At 51.0% G+C, this 15818-nt stretch overlaps 1 protein-coding gene across 19 annotated transcripts in view; it reads left to right on the plus strand.

The window, feature by feature from the left end:
* Positions 1-15818, plus strand: part of CACNA1C (calcium voltage-gated channel subunit alpha1 C) — a 596360-nt gene that overhangs the window by 528676 nt on the left and 51866 nt on the right. For 7 of the 19 annotated variants that reach the window (XM_046654484.1, XM_046654423.1, XM_046654460.1 and 4 more), the window contains 2 exons: positions 11060-11143; positions 11741-11824. The exons of 1 other annotated variant lie outside the window; for it this stretch is intronic. In XM_046654484.1, coding sequence (XP_046510440.1) covers positions 11060-11143; positions 11741-11824 — 168 coding nt within the window. The remainder of the gene's footprint in view (positions 1-11059; positions 11144-11740; positions 11825-15818) is intronic. 11 more of the 19 variants (XM_046654525.1, XM_046654549.1, XM_046654468.1 and 8 more) reach the window with 4 other exon arrangements.

A 15818-nucleotide genomic window follows, 5' to 3' on the forward strand; every position in this document is an offset into this window, starting at 1 on the left:
GCACAGCATTGTCCCGTTTGCCTTTTTCAGAGCAGAATTCCCTGATTTGGGCCTACCTTGGGTCTTGTAGAGCGGCCAGTTCATCATCTCATTCATTACCAGAAAACGTGACGGTCAACCTGGTATTCCTATTCCTACTTAAAAAGAAGCAATGAATAAAGACGTTATACCATTTTGTATTAATCCCTACACTTTAAATTAGGTAACATCCAGAAGCAAGGAGGGCAGGACACTTAACACTTGCAATGGGAAGATTTGCAAGTTCTGGAGACAAAAATTAGATTGCTAAATTCCTTGAAGGCCAGAACTATTTCCTGTGCATTTTTGTGTCCTATGAGAGGCATTTAGTGAAAGTTTAATGCATGCATGCATGCATGAATGAGAACTAGAACTGGAGAGCAAGGAAAAGAGAGTCTGACTGTTAATATCAGAAAACACCGTTAAGACCATTGATCTTCCATCAGTGTAGAAATCTCTAAACACTCTGCTTTCTGCTGTAAGAGACTCCCTATTTCAAGAGGCACCTTTGGTGGGAACCCTCCTTTATACTGAACTGAAGGTGCCCCTCTGTAACTGCCACTCATGAGCACTATGTTTTCCATCTTTTCTTTCAATAAATAGTTACTGAGCACCTCAGTGATGATGTTGAGACATGGTACCATCTTTCCAGGGCTCACAGTGTGTGCGGGAGATGCTAATAAACAAAAAGTTTACAGAATAGGGCAGGGGCTGTGCTGGAGGAGAGCCCACCCCAGGGAGAGCAGTGGGGGAAGAGGCACCCATTTTTAGATAAGGTGGTCAGGCAAGTGCCTGTCAAACCGACCTGGAGGTTGAACAGGAGCCAGAAGAAGAGCATTTCATGCAGAGGGAAAAGCAAAGGCCCCGAGGCAGGGGCAAGTACAGCTTGTTCTGGGAACTGAGAGCAGTGAGTGGCGGAGGGTGGGCTGGGCCAGAGCACGCAGGTCCTTTGGGATCTGTAAGGTCTGACTGCCCTCAGAACCCACAGGGAGCAGGGGCCTTACCCAGGGAATTACATACTCTGATTTATGTTTGTGAACCAGCATGCTGACTGCTTAGTGAAGAACGGAGTGGCGTGGGGCCAGAAGGGTGCAGTGAGGAGCCTGTTCCTGGAAACACAGGTGACAGCAGTAGAAATGGAGAGAGGTCGCAGAGCTGTGACGTAGTGTGATGGCGAGGTCGCTGTGAGGGTGAGGATGAAGAGTAGGGCTGGCTCCAAACAGTCTTTGAGCAGGACTCTTACTGTCTTTGTATCCTTCCAGATGCTAACCCAGTAGCACTTTGTACCTATCAGGTGCTTGTAAATGTCCCCTGAATGAGAGCACACTGAAGCTGGCCTCCTGTTTCATTCCTCACAAAAATGATTCCAGCCCCTGGCTTACAGCTCTAACATCCTATGAAGAAACCCCCTTCAGTTCTCCAGCCACCCACCCCCAAGCCTCCCATCTAAGAGTTTGCTGGGGAGGAAAGCAGAGATGGAAACTAAGGGAGTGGCCAGGAACGCCTACAGAGCTGCCATCCGGGGTGGCGCTGAGAGGCCCTAACGTGGTCCCCTAAATTCAGGAAATCCTGCCTAAAACATAATTAGACAGGTTTCTTCAGTGCGAGACTCGAGCCTTTGATGTATGCTGTGCTCTGAGATCGCCCCAGGTCAGAGCTGAGCGAAAGCTCTGAGCCCAGACCCTTGCAGCCTTATTGGAGGACCAGATCTTTGTTTTGGGGTTGTTTGTTTTGTTTCGCTGTTTTTTTGTCTCACAGAACTAATGTTCCACAGAACACAGTTTTGGAAATCTGCAGGGGCCTCACGACGACTCATGAGACAAAACTGACCTCGAGGATTGCGTGGGTGGGGCCAACGAGGCGAGGGGCAGTTCTGCCCGAAGAAGCATCCTGTCAGAGCATCTCGGGAATGTTTATCTGAGGAACAGTCTGGGGAGCCTTCAGTAGAACCTGAGGCTGGAGGTTGTCCTCAGTCGCTGGTTGATGGCCAAAGTTCAGAGTAGATAAAACTACCATTAGAAATATGAACGTCTCTTGGATCGAATGACTTTCTATTTCCTCACCACCTGGAAAATTCAACCCCAAGAGCAAGCAAGAATATTTCTTTTTTAAAAGTTGTACGGAAACTTAGACATTCTTTTTGTTTTGGTCTAGTTAATATCCATCACCATACAGTTACAGAATGTTTTTCTTGTGAGAGAAGTTATAAGATCTAAACTCTTAGCAACTTTCAACTATGCAATACAGTATTATTAACCGTAGTCACCATGCTGTATGTTACATCCCCAAGACTTACTTATAACTGGAAGTTCGCACCTGTTGACCCCCTTCACCCATTGCACCACCCCCACCCCCGTCTCTGGCAACCGCCAATCTGTTCTCTGTGTCTATGAGCTCGGGCTTTTTTATTGTTGTTGTTGTTTAGGTTCCACATATAAGTGAGATCATATGGTATCTGTCCTTCTCTGACTTATTTGTTAGCCCAATGCCCTAAAGGTCCATCCATGCTGTCACAAGTGGCAAGATTTCCTTCTTTTTATGGCTGAATAATATTCCACTGCACACATATATATGTATATACACACGCCACCTTTTTCCATTCTTTATCCAATCATCCATCGATGGACATTTAGGTTGTTTCCATTTCTTGGCCATTGTAAATAACGTCACAATGAATGTGGACATTCTTTTAAGCTAGTTGCCTTCAATCCTTTTAGAACCAAAGCTCCCTTTTTGTAACAAATGCTTTGGAATACCTCCTTAATTTTTCTTAAATAAAATTCATAGGAAACAAATCTTTATGTATAGAAAATTCCTCTCTATACATGTAATGTAAAAGAAATACATATAATTCCTAAATTATAGTATAATGGGACAAGTCTGTCTTTAGTAGAAGAATTCATTCCACACAAAAAGTAGAGGTTAATGAAATAGCAGAAGTACGAGACCTAAGAATACAAACTCAAGATCAGTTATAACTGCCAAGCCTTTTTACATGTGGCACCTTACATCAGTGTCTGTCAGAGGTCACATAGGACACCCACAGTTCACCGGCAGAGCTGTCCCACGCAGAGCAGAACATTTGGCACCCTGGGCCCCACCGCTCAAAGCTAAATCCTACATCCCCGGAATCACAGCGGAGCCCCTGCAGAGCCCCAAACGCCCCCTAGAGGGCAGTGCACTCCCCCCTCGAGAACCGCGGCCTTAAACTCGGGTAGGGCTTCCTTCAGCCTCGGGTTTAATTTTACTTGGTATTCAAACTATTAAGAAGCCAGTGTCTCCCACCATCAGCGGAACCCCCTCGACCCAGAAAGTCACCACTTATGTATGTCAAGTTCAAGGGAGTAAAGAGAGGAGAAGGAGGGAGGCAGCCCGCAGATGGCTGACCGCTCGGCCCCGCCCCGGCCGCCGGCTTCAGCGCTGAGGCAAGAGGCAGGTGCTGCGCGCGTAGCCCCTGCCTGATTCGTAGCCGCCTGATTGGTGAGTTGGCATTACCCTGATTATTATTTATTTGCGGAATGCCCACAGGGTACCTGATGCGGAACAGCGCCCGCAGACAGGCACAAACGGGCGCTGTGAGGGAGAGGCCTCCCCACCGCGGCTCTCCTACTCAGGGATTTGCTACTGTTGCAACATTGTGACAGGTTTCTTTCCTGCCTGGCACTCGAGAGCTTACAAGTCACTATGAATGATAAAAAATAATTACATGACTTGCATAAAGCCTTCGTGTGGGCAAGGTAGTATTAGCTATTATATTTAATATTTAATGTGGAAAACTATTCACGCTGTGTAAAGAAGCCTGGTAGGAAAGTACACTGGTTCCCCTCTCCATCCCTGCCACTGGGAAAGAAACTGGGACACGCCCCCGAGGCTGGGAGGGGGACGCGGGATCCCCAAACCTGCAGGGCTGCGGCGTTAGCCCCCACCCGCCAGACCTGGGGCAGCGCCAGCTCTCCCAGCCGCTGCTGTAGGGGAGGGGCTCTTCCATGGTGCAGGAAGGCGGCCAGCAGGGCCAAGGCTCAAACCACAGCAGCCGGAGGGACGATCACGACAGCCAGGAGGCCCTGAACACGTCCTGTGTGAATTCAGATAACCTCCGAGACCGCCTGAGGGCGTGGGCGGTGATTATTCCTGCGTGACAGAGGGAAGCCGGGCTGCGGTGGCACCTGCCCAGCTCGAGGCTCAGCTCTGCAAGCGAGGGCAGTCGCGCATCCCATGCACGATCTGTTTACTGAAGTGGGCGCAGGGGATTGGCTCCAACCATCCCAGCTGGGTCATACCTGCCCCTTTGCTATGGAGGGGTCAGCCCATTAGGTCCTGAAGGGCGTGGGGACCATAGGATGAGACTGCCAGGTTGCAGGCAAGCAGACCAAGGAGGGCTGCCACTGCCAGAGCTCATTCTCAGAAGGGAGGGGTGGGACTGTTCCTCCTTGTTCACCCACTCCCAGCGCTGCCTGTTCTCTGCTTCCCTCTCCCCCAAAGTGTGCTGGTGATGTTCATTTGAACTTCAAGCTGCCAACATTCGTTGCAGTGCGCCTGCCCAGCCTAGCCCTGCTGCGGGAATCCATCCAGTCAACACCCTAGTCTGGAGGAGCCCTTGGCAGAAATCAGCTCGCTTCCAGCATTAGTGGCATGAAGCAGCTATCGGGATCCTGCAGGCTACTCAAGTGCAAACTGAGGCAGAGAGAGAACGTCCTGTGGTCCTCAGAAGGAGCTTAGCTGATAACCCTGTTGCCATCTGCTCCCCGTGGGGAAGGCAAGCATCAGATGTGCTTCAGTTTGCACACCCACGCCTTGCACAGTTCCAGGCACTTAGTAAGTGCTCCTTCTGTGTTGGTGAGACAGATAAATGAATGAGGATCTTTGAAAGTTTCCTGGGGAAGAAAAAGCTTAATTCCAAAGAAAAAATCAGAGTAAAAGGTGTCCTGTTCCAAGTGTGCGTTTCTCTAACAATTGTGAGAAGAGCCCCCATGACAACCACCCACTGGGGGCCTCCTCTCACCAGGGGCAAGGACAGCCCGTATCCCTGGCCCCCTGCCTGCTCCTGCCCTTTGTCCACCCCCCCCCAACCCCCCCCCCCCCCCCCCACCCTCGCCGGGCTGTCCATGCAGAGTGAGCCTCCAGGCACCTCTGAATGAACACATCTCAGGGTGGGAGCTGACATAGGAAGGCAGAGATCCTCATGGCCTCCCAGGCTGCCAGGGAGCCGGGAGCAGCTGTGTGCTCTGTTAGATGCCACTGATTTCTATGATTATTGTTATGTCTAAATGGCATCCTAATGTAATACAATTTATATTATCTCTGCTTGGTGTCAGTTACCATTGTGTTCCGCGATGGTCCATGGGGTTGACTCTTCACAGACTCACACTGAGACATCGCCGCTGCTGCCGCACTGCCAGCTGCTTTCAGCTCCTCCCTGGTTCATTCAGCTCTCCCCCATCTCTCAGGTCCACAAACTGAGACCCGGGAAAGATGTGTTTCCAACAACTGGGCACTGTTTCCCCACCACCACCGACCCTCTGCACGGCTGCCTGCTTCTTGGCCTGGCTCCCAAATGCTGCTCACTCAAGCAGGGGCTCCTGCTCTCTTTCAGGGACCGCATTCCTTGGGTTAAGGACAAGCCATCTTTTGCCCCTTCCCTCCCATTTTAGGCCCTGCCTCCACGAGGTGGCCTTGTCCCCTTCCTCTGGCTTCCGTGGGCTCTGCTGCTCTCCCAAGTTGCAGACACTTCTGAGGCCCTGGGCCTGACTCTGGGAGCTTTCCATCCTGCTTCACTTCCTCTCATACTCTCTCTCTCTCTCCTCTCCCCTTCTCCCCACTTTCCACCGTGTGTGTGGGTTTTCCTCTCCTCCTGCCCCTCTCCTCTCCTGCCATCTACCTTAAGTGACCTTTCCTGTTAATACCCTTCTCACCATTTTCTTCTCACGTCATTTCTGTAATCCCTTCGTTTCCCAGCCGTCTCCATCTCTGGGCGGTTGAGTCTTCCATCCTCTCATACACTCTTCCTTCCCTTGCCATCATCTGTCCCTTCCCACTCTGTCTCAGTTCCTGCAGGCCCATTCTAGTCTCAGCTCAGGTCTCCCACATCAGCACTCTCTGGAGCTCCATGTGTCCCTGGGAGGAAACGGTCTCAGGGTACAGACCCCTGGGAAGACTGCACTGCCAGAGTCAGCTTCCCCACCAGGGGTCCTGTTTCCTGACCACCTCCTCTGTGTTCCTTTGCTTCTCTTTGCTGCACCCATCGGAGATGGATGATGAAGTTGGGCGGGAAGGAATAGAGAAGAGGACAAATACAAGTAATGCTGGCAAAGTGACTTTTGCCGCCTGAGAAGAGACAGCACAATCGCAGGTGTGCAGATTTTCTTGTGGCTCCTGACCGCCAACCTGTTTGAAAGCTTGTGTTGCCTCTGAGATGATCCCAAGGGAGACCTCTGCTCTGGGCAGGGAAGGAGCTGAGAACCTAGAATTCAAGGGCAAAGGCGTGTGCCTGACCCCTCTGCAGGAGGCGTGCTCTCTGGGGTCAGAGACAGCAAACAGGCCCACTAGGCAGCCCACTGCTCTCTTCCCAGCTCTCTAGCCACAAGAGGAGGGACCTGGGCCTTCCCTAGGAGCAACAGTGGTTTCTGAGAAGGTGGCAGTTAGCTGTCTACATGAACTTGAGTCTAACAAAATTTAGCCATCACAACTTGCATACTGTCACCAATCTCAAAATGGTACCAGCCAGATTTCATTCAAGAGTCTCAGGATGGTCACACTACCCACTGGTGACTCAAGAGGGGCAGAAAAGGCCTTAGAGACTGACTAAAGGAGAGCTCAAGATTCCAGAACCTTTGGCTTCTTCTCTCTTCCTCCACACACCTGGTCTCTGCCTTCCCCTCTGTTCAATCCCGCCCCCAAAATTGAGTCTGTGAATCCTATTTAACTAGGAGAGAGGCCAATCAACTCTCATTAACCGTGGCGGTAGCCGGTACTTCTTAGAGCGCACTCCAGCCCAGGCACAGGTCTAAGTGCTCTACTCGTGTTGTCGCATCTAATCCTCATCAGAACCCTGTGGTTATTCCATTTTAAAGGTGGGGAAACTGAGGCAAGGAGAGGTTATTTGCTCAAGGTTACCCAGCTCGTAAGTGCCCGAGGATATGAACCCAGACACCCTACCTCTGATGCCCTTAACCCATACACTGCCTCTTTCAACTTAGAATAGCTCCAATGAGGGAGTGAATCAGGGCACAGATAATCCAAAAGAGAGGAGAATCCAAAATCTGTGCCTGGGAAATGCATCATATGGTGCTTTTGCAGCACTTCTTCCTTCCTAATAGCGATTCGCTGAAGCTAATAGCAATTTGGTCTGTGTTTCCTCTGCCTGTGCCAGCCGGTGAGCGGAGGGCCGACAGCACTCGGGAGAGTGGGTTATTCTGAGGTAGAAGCAGCCGCAGATCGCAGGAGCAGTTGTTCATCAGCTTGGATGGATGCACAAGAGGCCTTCTCCAGGATGGCTAGAGGAAGGGCCCTTCTTCTGAACTCATTCCTAGCAGCTGGGAATTTGAAAGGGGACATCCACTGAATCTGTGTGGTTTAGGCATGGCAAGGGAGAGGCTTCCAGCCCTAAAAACATCATCCCTCCTGGATGATCAGCCCCGCTTGGCTCTGAGGAGTTGGACATGAAGAGGTTTGGTTCGCCACGCAGGGAGAGCCGGGAAAGTTCTTCCCCTAACCCTGACTTCTACCCTCGAGTCTGGGACCCCGTCACGAGGGAAAGGAGGAGTGTCAGGTATAACCTGGCTCCAGGCCAAACTGATTTCATAAGAGAAAAAGTCTATGATTTTTTTTCGTACCCTTCTTCCTCCATCAGCCCCCAAACCCTCATTGCCTCTAGTTAACACTAAGCTGTCACACTCCAGAGAGTGTAGGGAAAACATATGCCTCCCAGTCCCTCCCACTTAGGGATGCGGCCAAGTGTCTCCCTTGGACAACCTGCTGACCTACATGGGGGGTGTCAGCCTTGTTCTTGGGAATCAGCATGGAACGGGTGGGAGGAAGGGACTGTTGGAAGGGTGGGAGGAGGAGGCCGACAAAGGGAATGGAGACCTGAAAGCTGGATCTGAAACCATCGTCACGGTTGGGCTTGGAGAATTGACCGGCTCTTGGGACAGAGAGGTGGGAAGGTGGGTGGACGGGTCAGGGTGAAAAGCTGCCTCGTAAAGGGATCCTGTCACCTCCCCCAAGACATGCTCCCTCACCCCTGCATTCCGGGTGTGTGGGAATTTCCACTGCGCTGGGTCACAGGCTGGTTGGCTTCTACAGCCCGTGGGCCCTGGCACTGGGCCCAGCCAGTAGCTTGCCACAGGACAGAGAAGCCAATCAAAGCCTCCAGGAGCACAACCTGGTGAGGACAAGGATGGGCACGAGGCTTTAATGTCTGCAGAGCCCAGCCAGCCCAATGGGAGCCGGCCATGGCAGATTGGGAGAGGGCCGTGGTCAGGGAGGGGTTGATTGTTTTGTGTTTTCCTTGCATCTGCACATACACAGAGAAACCCAGGAGAAGGGGTGAGAAGTGATGCACAGCCAAGAGGTGGACAGGGTCCCTTGAGGGCTGGCCCTCCCCCAGGCTCGCCTGCGTTTAACTCTGTGTTTATCCTTGCCTTCGCCCTGCTCTCTACCTTCTTCCTTTCCCTCTTCTCCCTCAGAGGATTGCAGACCGAGGCCAACTTACCCGTTTTGTTTCAGGTCTGATGGGTGAAAAGACTCCAACTCCTCCTGCTTCCTTGAGCACGGAGCCTTCTGCCTTCCTCTCTCTCCTCCTGCCCCCGAACCCAAATAATGTTTCGTTACCTCGTTTCCTAGGCTAATGCTGAACATTCCTGGACTCTACTCTGGTCCCTGTTTCTCTCCTTTCTCTTCCTTGACTCCCTTTCCCTTCCCTTCTGAAATAGCTCTACCCACAAGATGGGATTCCTGTCTACAGATATTCCCCCCACTATTTTCCAAAACCTAATTTTAAAATAGACACATAGTCATAGTTCATTTAGGGTCCTCATTCTGCCTGCCCGCCCCCAGTCAGCCTTCTCAGTTTGCCCTGTGAATGGTATCTGAGAACCTGGGAGGCAACTGCTTCTTTCCTGCTCGTAGCGTGTGACTTAAATTCGAGAGGGAAGTCTCTCTCTGCCTCAGAGGCTCTGGTATATTCAGAAAAACACTCTGGGAAGCCAACAAGACAGCCATGATTTCAAGCTGACCCTCACCTAACCCACACCCTGGCCAGCCTCTGCTTCCCCAGGCTGGCTGTCAAAGTCTCCGAGTGGCCTTTCTGTTTTCTTTTGGCAGAAATGCCTGGGAACTGAGAGGCCCCTTTCCCTGTGACCTGACCTCCCACACTAAGAATAACAGCCCTAGGACAGCATGTCTTGTGACCCTCTGAAAGAGGGCATGGCTGGGAAGTGGGAAGTTAAGGGAGCTGGATAGAGCCAGGAGAAAATGGAAGAACACGGACTCTTGGCTCTTGAGAGTAAAAAATAAAAAGGGAGACTTGGCAGCCTTTCAGCAAGCTGGGGAGAGAGATCTGGGAAGCTCTCAGAGGACCCCTGATGCTTTCATACTCACTCCCCAACCTCTAGAATTCCATCTCCTGGATGCCCCAACTGGTGGCTCAGAGAACAGGAAAATGCTGGTCCCACTGAGGAAATGTGGTCCAGCCCTGTCTTGTCTCCTTTGCAGAACATTCCTTGAAAAATTAAATGAGCAAATGTCCTTTTTAAAAGAAGATAAATCTCTTCAGTACTTGGAGAATATGACTGTCCCCTCCTTGGGTTTCCTGAACCGTGAGCATGTCTCGCATGTGCCACAGAGCGTTGCTCTCCAGACGCCCACACCTCTGAGAGAGGCACATGGTCCATTCACTCTTTGTAAAGGGTCCACCCACCCAGGACTCCTGGAATCCTCTAGGACATCTGGAACAGCCTATCCCTTAGTTCACAGTTGTCCAAGCACCTCAAAAAAGTTTTTCAAAAACATTCATCTCTTCCCTTCTCCAAATATGGTGGAAAGCAAATAAAATCCATGTGTGCAAGATAAAGTGGTGAAGTGGGGACACGGGTCTTCCCCTTCTGTGCCAGAATCTCTCCTCCATGACACGACTGCCTACATTCCATTCCTAGGAAGTCTGTGTCCCGATACCCTCTACCCAGACTGCCCCTGTCAGTCCAGTTCTCAGGAAAGGCTTTGAGAACTCCATTTGCTCTGGGTGGCATTTGCATTTCAGCAGGACCAGAATGATGATGTTGGGGAAGAAGCCTGGCAGAGGTGCTTAGGAGACACCTCTGAAAGCACTGTTTAGGGCCATATCCTATATTTCCAAACTATGCAACTGCCCTCGACTCTGTCTCCTTTCAGTTAGTAAAGCCTTTGTCAGGACAGAGCTGCCCCTGAAACACCAAGGCATGGCCAGTGCTGGAACAAGGGTGACCCTGATTCTGTCTGCATAGAGTCCAGCTGATTATAGACATTTTTTAATGATGTGGTCCCCTTGTTGTCCCTGAGCTTTACGTGAGTCGTTACTGAGCCCAGATGACCTGGCCATCCTTCTGGACCACAATACTGTAGTTTTCTGGGCCTTTTAAATTCTCAGATCACCCATTGGACCACAGCCCATTCACCTCTAAGGGGTCATACATCTGTGTTCCCACTCTCCCTCCAGACAGGCCCTTCTGATGGAAAAGAACTGGGGGCATAGGAGGTGGTGAACAGGGACATTCCTCCCACCTTCTGTGGTGGGAAGTGGAAAGCGCCTCTGTGCAGGAGGGTGGACAGGTGGGATGGATCTGGAGGAAGGGGCCTATGTGACCACAAGAAGGCGGGCCAGGAGGGTTGGCTAGCCAGCTCCCTTCCATCCCCTTCCCTCCTGGGCTCCTGGCCACCGTGAGCACGCTCGGAACTCCAGCAGCAACACTGAGGTGCCTGGACGGTGATTCTGATGGTGATGTTGCTCTGTTCTTGTCTGTCTAATATTCCTTTTTAATCCCGTCCTGCCTGCCCCTCCCTTGTGTAGGGTTACTTTAGTGATCCCTGGAATGTTTTTGACTTCCTCATCGTTATTGGCAGCATAATTGACGTCATTCTCAGTGAAACTAATGTGAGTATGACTCTGCCCTCCCCAGGAAACCTCCTGCCTTCCTCCTCTGCCTCCTCTGTTCCCTCTCTCTCTCACTCTCTCTTCACCTCCTTTTATTTATTTTTTTTAATTTCCTGTTTTTACCCGCCTCCAGTCATGCTTTTTATTGAACCTGCCGTCGTCCTGTGGGGGAAAAAAAGTGGGAGCTTCTCCTCCTTTTTTTCCACTTGTCCCAGCTCGGCCCCACTGTGCTGGGCCCAGGAGCTGGGAGCTGAGCCGAGAGAGCAGCGGTGGGTGCTGCTGCTCCCCGCCCAGGGCGGCCACAGCCCATCGTGACCTTTGAACTAACCCAGCTTTTGTCAGGCCTCTCCACCCCGAGAAACCCAGGTTCCCCAGGTGTGAGCCGCCACAACTGTAGAGTGGTAAGAGAGTATTTAATATGCCCACGTAACCTCTTTCTTTTCTCATTTTTTTTCTCTTCTCTCCTTTCTTTCATGCTGTGTTTTTTGTTTTGTTTTTTTTTCATTTTTCCTCTTCTTTTTTGTTTTGTTTTTCTCCTTTGTTGTTGGTTTTTTTCTCTTCTCTCTCTCTCTTCCTCGGCTTCTCTGCCCCATGCAGCACTATTTCTGTGATGCATGGAATACATTTGACGCCTTGATTGTTGTGGGTAGCATTGTTGATATAGCAATCACCGAGGTAAACGTAAGTACATGGCGTCTGTCCCTAACTGTCCGTGCCTGCTCTAACGCTCCCGTGTCTCTGCCCGGTTTGGTTTTTTCCTTCATTATATTTTCTCCTCCCCACCTTCTCATTTTCATTTAGTTTTCTAAATTTGTTTAAATTGGTTTAAAGGATTTTTTTTCTTGTTGCTTTATTTTGAAAAATTTTTTCTTCTTTTTTTTATTTTTAACTTTTGGAACGAGTTAGGCCCCCCCTTTCCTTTTAAGTTTTGATTGCTGCATCGTTTTCTCTCTCCCCTTACAATCAGCCTGGCATGACTCACACTGTGTAGGAGGACACAGCTCTAGGATCGTGGAGGGAGAAGACAGGGATATGTACAGCCTCTGGGCTGCTGCTGGGGCCAGGACCCAACCGCATCTGACCCCACCCCCCAGGCCGCTGCCTCTCCCCTCCGGCCTTTCCACTCCCACGGCATCTTGGGCAGAGCTCTCTCAATGCGGAACACCGTGGCTGGACTCGGGCTCGGCCTGCCGTGTCAGCCCGAGGCCCAGCCCGTTGTGCTCACGTTGGGAGGGCTCCATCGCCCTGCCGCATCACACCCGTGCAGGCAGCCGGGCCCCCAGGCTTGTTTGGGAGAGAACAGGAGGGCCGTCTTGTTTGTCATTTTCGGACACCTGCCTGCCCCCTCTCGTCTGGAGTGGCCAAGGAGCCGGGCGGCTGTGAACCACCGAGAGCGCCCCCGGGGCCTCTCCCCGCTGCCTGTGGAAGCCCCGTGGGAGCACCCCGAGAGCCACTCCTGCACCTGCCTGGATCTCTCCCACTCCTTGCCCCTCACAGCCCTGCGCCTGGCTCCCTGGCCTCAGACAGAACCCCAGGCCTGCGCTCCCAGGCCCACTGCCTTCTCCCGAGAGCTGCCTCCTCCTACACAGTTGCTCCCGGCCCTGCACATGTCTTCTGTTACCTGGCATGTTTAAACCTTCTCTCTTTATCTATAGGCAAGCCATCTTGCGGTTAGTCTTTAACATGTGTGGTTTAATTTTTTGTCATTATTTTTCCTTAATTAAGAGACTTGGTAATGTTTGCACAAACGTTTGATGCACTGAACCGTTGAACAGCACAGAGCAGACGCTATAGTTTTGATCTAAGATGTTTGAAACTACCCTACCGACCGCCTCCCTGGTGTGTCCTTACCCTGCTCGTCTCCACTCCATATTTGCTCCCAATCAGTTGAACTGACATGTTACTTGACCTGCCTGATGGTTAGAAGCCCCTGTCTGCTCCCGTTCCAGCAGATGGACGTTGGAAGGAGGCTGTTACGCTTCCATACACCCACCTCCTGTCAACTCTTGCTCCCTCCCTGCTCACCCTATAGCTCCAGATTTGACTGCCCCTCTGTCTCCGAGATCCCCCTGGGTTGTCTTTGTCTCACTGTGTGTGTGTGTGTGTGTGTGTGTGTGTGTGTGTGTGTGTATACACTCTTCCTTGACTTCTTCCAGTAAATCATCAGATCATAAAAAAAAATCAATCTTCCTACTCATGCTCTGCACCTCTCTCCCCTCAGCACCCCCCACCCCCGCTCCTGGGAACACTGCCAGTTTGGCAGGTTGGACTTGCCCCAGGTGTATCTCAGGTGCTGTTCCAGGCCGTGAGCGGCGCACACACCTCTGAAGGCCAGAGCCGCTTGCTTAGAGCTCATGGCTGCGGTACTCTGAAGCCCTCAGTCCAGCAGTCAGGAGAGAAACAGGGAAGAGGGAGCAGCGGTGGGCCCTGCCTCCAGAGGGTTCCATCTGCAGACAGCAGTGCGGATCTGCATGAAAGTCTATGCCGAGGGACACAGAGCCCGATGGCAGGAAAACACAGAAAGGTAACAGCAAGCTGCCCCCCAGATGCAGAGAGGCCCCGTTGCAGCTCATGGGGTCCTTTGAGGTTCTCACTGTTGGCAAGGCCCACATCCTCACTCAACTTGCCATTTTCTCCCAAGACAAAGCAAAGGACATTTTCTAGGGCATGAAATTTCTACCCTGAGAAAGTAGCTGTGTTAGGGGTAAAGAGGGAGGGCACAGGACAAGAAAGGAACAGGAAATCAGCGTGCAGACCCTTACATTTTGTGCAATGGTTTTCTCTTTACAATTCACCTTTTGCATTTATCTACCCTGAGAATTTGATAGGCAAGAATTCATCCTGAATTTGCTAATGTTAAAGATGATGGTGGAGAGATTAAGTGCCTTTTCCTGCCACACAGCTGGAATCTAGGCCTCCCAGGCCAGATTCCTCTGTCTCTTTAAACCATGTTGCCCTTTGACAAACATCGACATTTCACATGTCCCCCTGCTGGGTACTCCCACCAGCTGGCATTTGTTCAGCCCTTACGTTCTATCATTTATATTTTAAATAACCATAGGGGTTATTTTCATTTTATAAACAAAAAATTATTTATCAGCCCACTCTTAGAGTTCTGATGCCCCTCCAGCTCTGCCCAGCCTCCCTTCATCCCACATGGAGAAGCTCTTCACTCCTCCAGATTGAGGAGCTTGTTAAAAATCGAACTGAAGGGTTGTCTGAAGATTAAACGGGGACAGTGTGTGTGATGGAGAGCAAGAAGAGGAGTCCAGAGACCCCACACTTATTTCTGGACTACCTTCTCCCTCTCCCACACAAGTATTGGCTTCTGAACAAAAAGAACCAAGAGAACATCACCCAGATCAGGACAGCGTTGCGGGGGCAGAGGGGAGGCTGCACAGGAAGTCGGCACTGGCGGGTTGTCGAGTCCTGCTGCTGCTACTTCCTGAACAAGTGTTGCCAGAATGCCCTCGGACTTAGTTTCCCCATCTGTCACAGGAATGGGGGGGTTTGCTGCAGTGTGTCCTGGAGGTCAAGTAAGAGCATCTATATTAAAAGTGTGTGTAAATGGTAAAGGACTGCTGAATGGGAGAGACTGGCACCCAAGCCAGTGACATTCTTTCCTAGTTATCCTGCAGGATAACTAGGAGGGCCTTAGTGTCTAGCAAATATATCTAATTATAATTCACTACCTACAGACACTGGGAGGGCTCTGGGTTCCCAGATATGATTAGACTGCTGGAGATGGCTGACAGGCAGAGTCAACACTGCCTGTTCACCACTGCCCATGACAAAGCCTTGACAGGCCTGCACCACAAGCACAGTTCTCACAGAGCCCCACACTCAGATGGCAGCCAATATTGGGGATGACAAATGACACAAGCAACAATGCTTAGTCTCAGAAGTCGGTCCCTCCACCCAGACGGTTCTACCTTCAGGCCATTGGCAGCTCCTGGGTCTGGACACTCCCTCGTGCAAGGAAGTTCACGGCTCCAGGATGGTTTCCCTGGTGCCGCTCCAGGCCTTCCCCGTGCTGTCTAGTCTTACTGTCATCACAAGACCCCAGTCCCAGATACGTGTTCTATTTGGCAGGAACCCATGCTGTTAGCCTGATAGGAATCCATGAGGCTTTTCACCTGTAGCTCATCATCTTTTCCTCTTAGTTTTTTTTTTGCTTGAGGAAGATTAGCCCTGAGCTAACATCTGTGCCAATCTTCCTCCACTTTATATGTGGGTCGCTGCCACAGCATGGCCAACAGTGGTGTAAGTCTGCACCTGGGATCTGAACCTGTGAACCTGACTCTTTTAAACCTACAGAAATCAACTCTCATTCCCTCACCAAATGCCATATTCATCCTAACTGCCCCCCAAATAGTCACACATTTAAAGTCGTCTCCCTTTAAATGCCTTCTCTTTCCTCCTTGCCTTTACTACCTGCGGTGCCCTTCCTCTCAGGAAATGGCTTTCCCCCACTGCCAACCACCATCATTCATCACTCACCGTGGACAGAGTTGTGCCCTTTGTGTGTCGACACTATCTTAGGCGCCTGGGATACATCAGTGGAGAGAACAAAAGCTCCTTCCTCATGAGCTGGCATTCTAGGGTCGGGGGATAATCAGACAACGAGCAATGCACTGAGTACAGAAAATAAGGAAATCCTACAGTATGTGAAGAG

Source organism: Equus quagga, chromosome 1 (assembly GCF_021613505.1).
Source record: "Equus quagga isolate Etosha38 chromosome 1, UCLA_HA_Equagga_1.0, whole genome shotgun sequence".
Taxonomy (NCBI): Eukaryota; Metazoa; Chordata; class Mammalia; order Perissodactyla; family Equidae; genus Equus; species Equus quagga.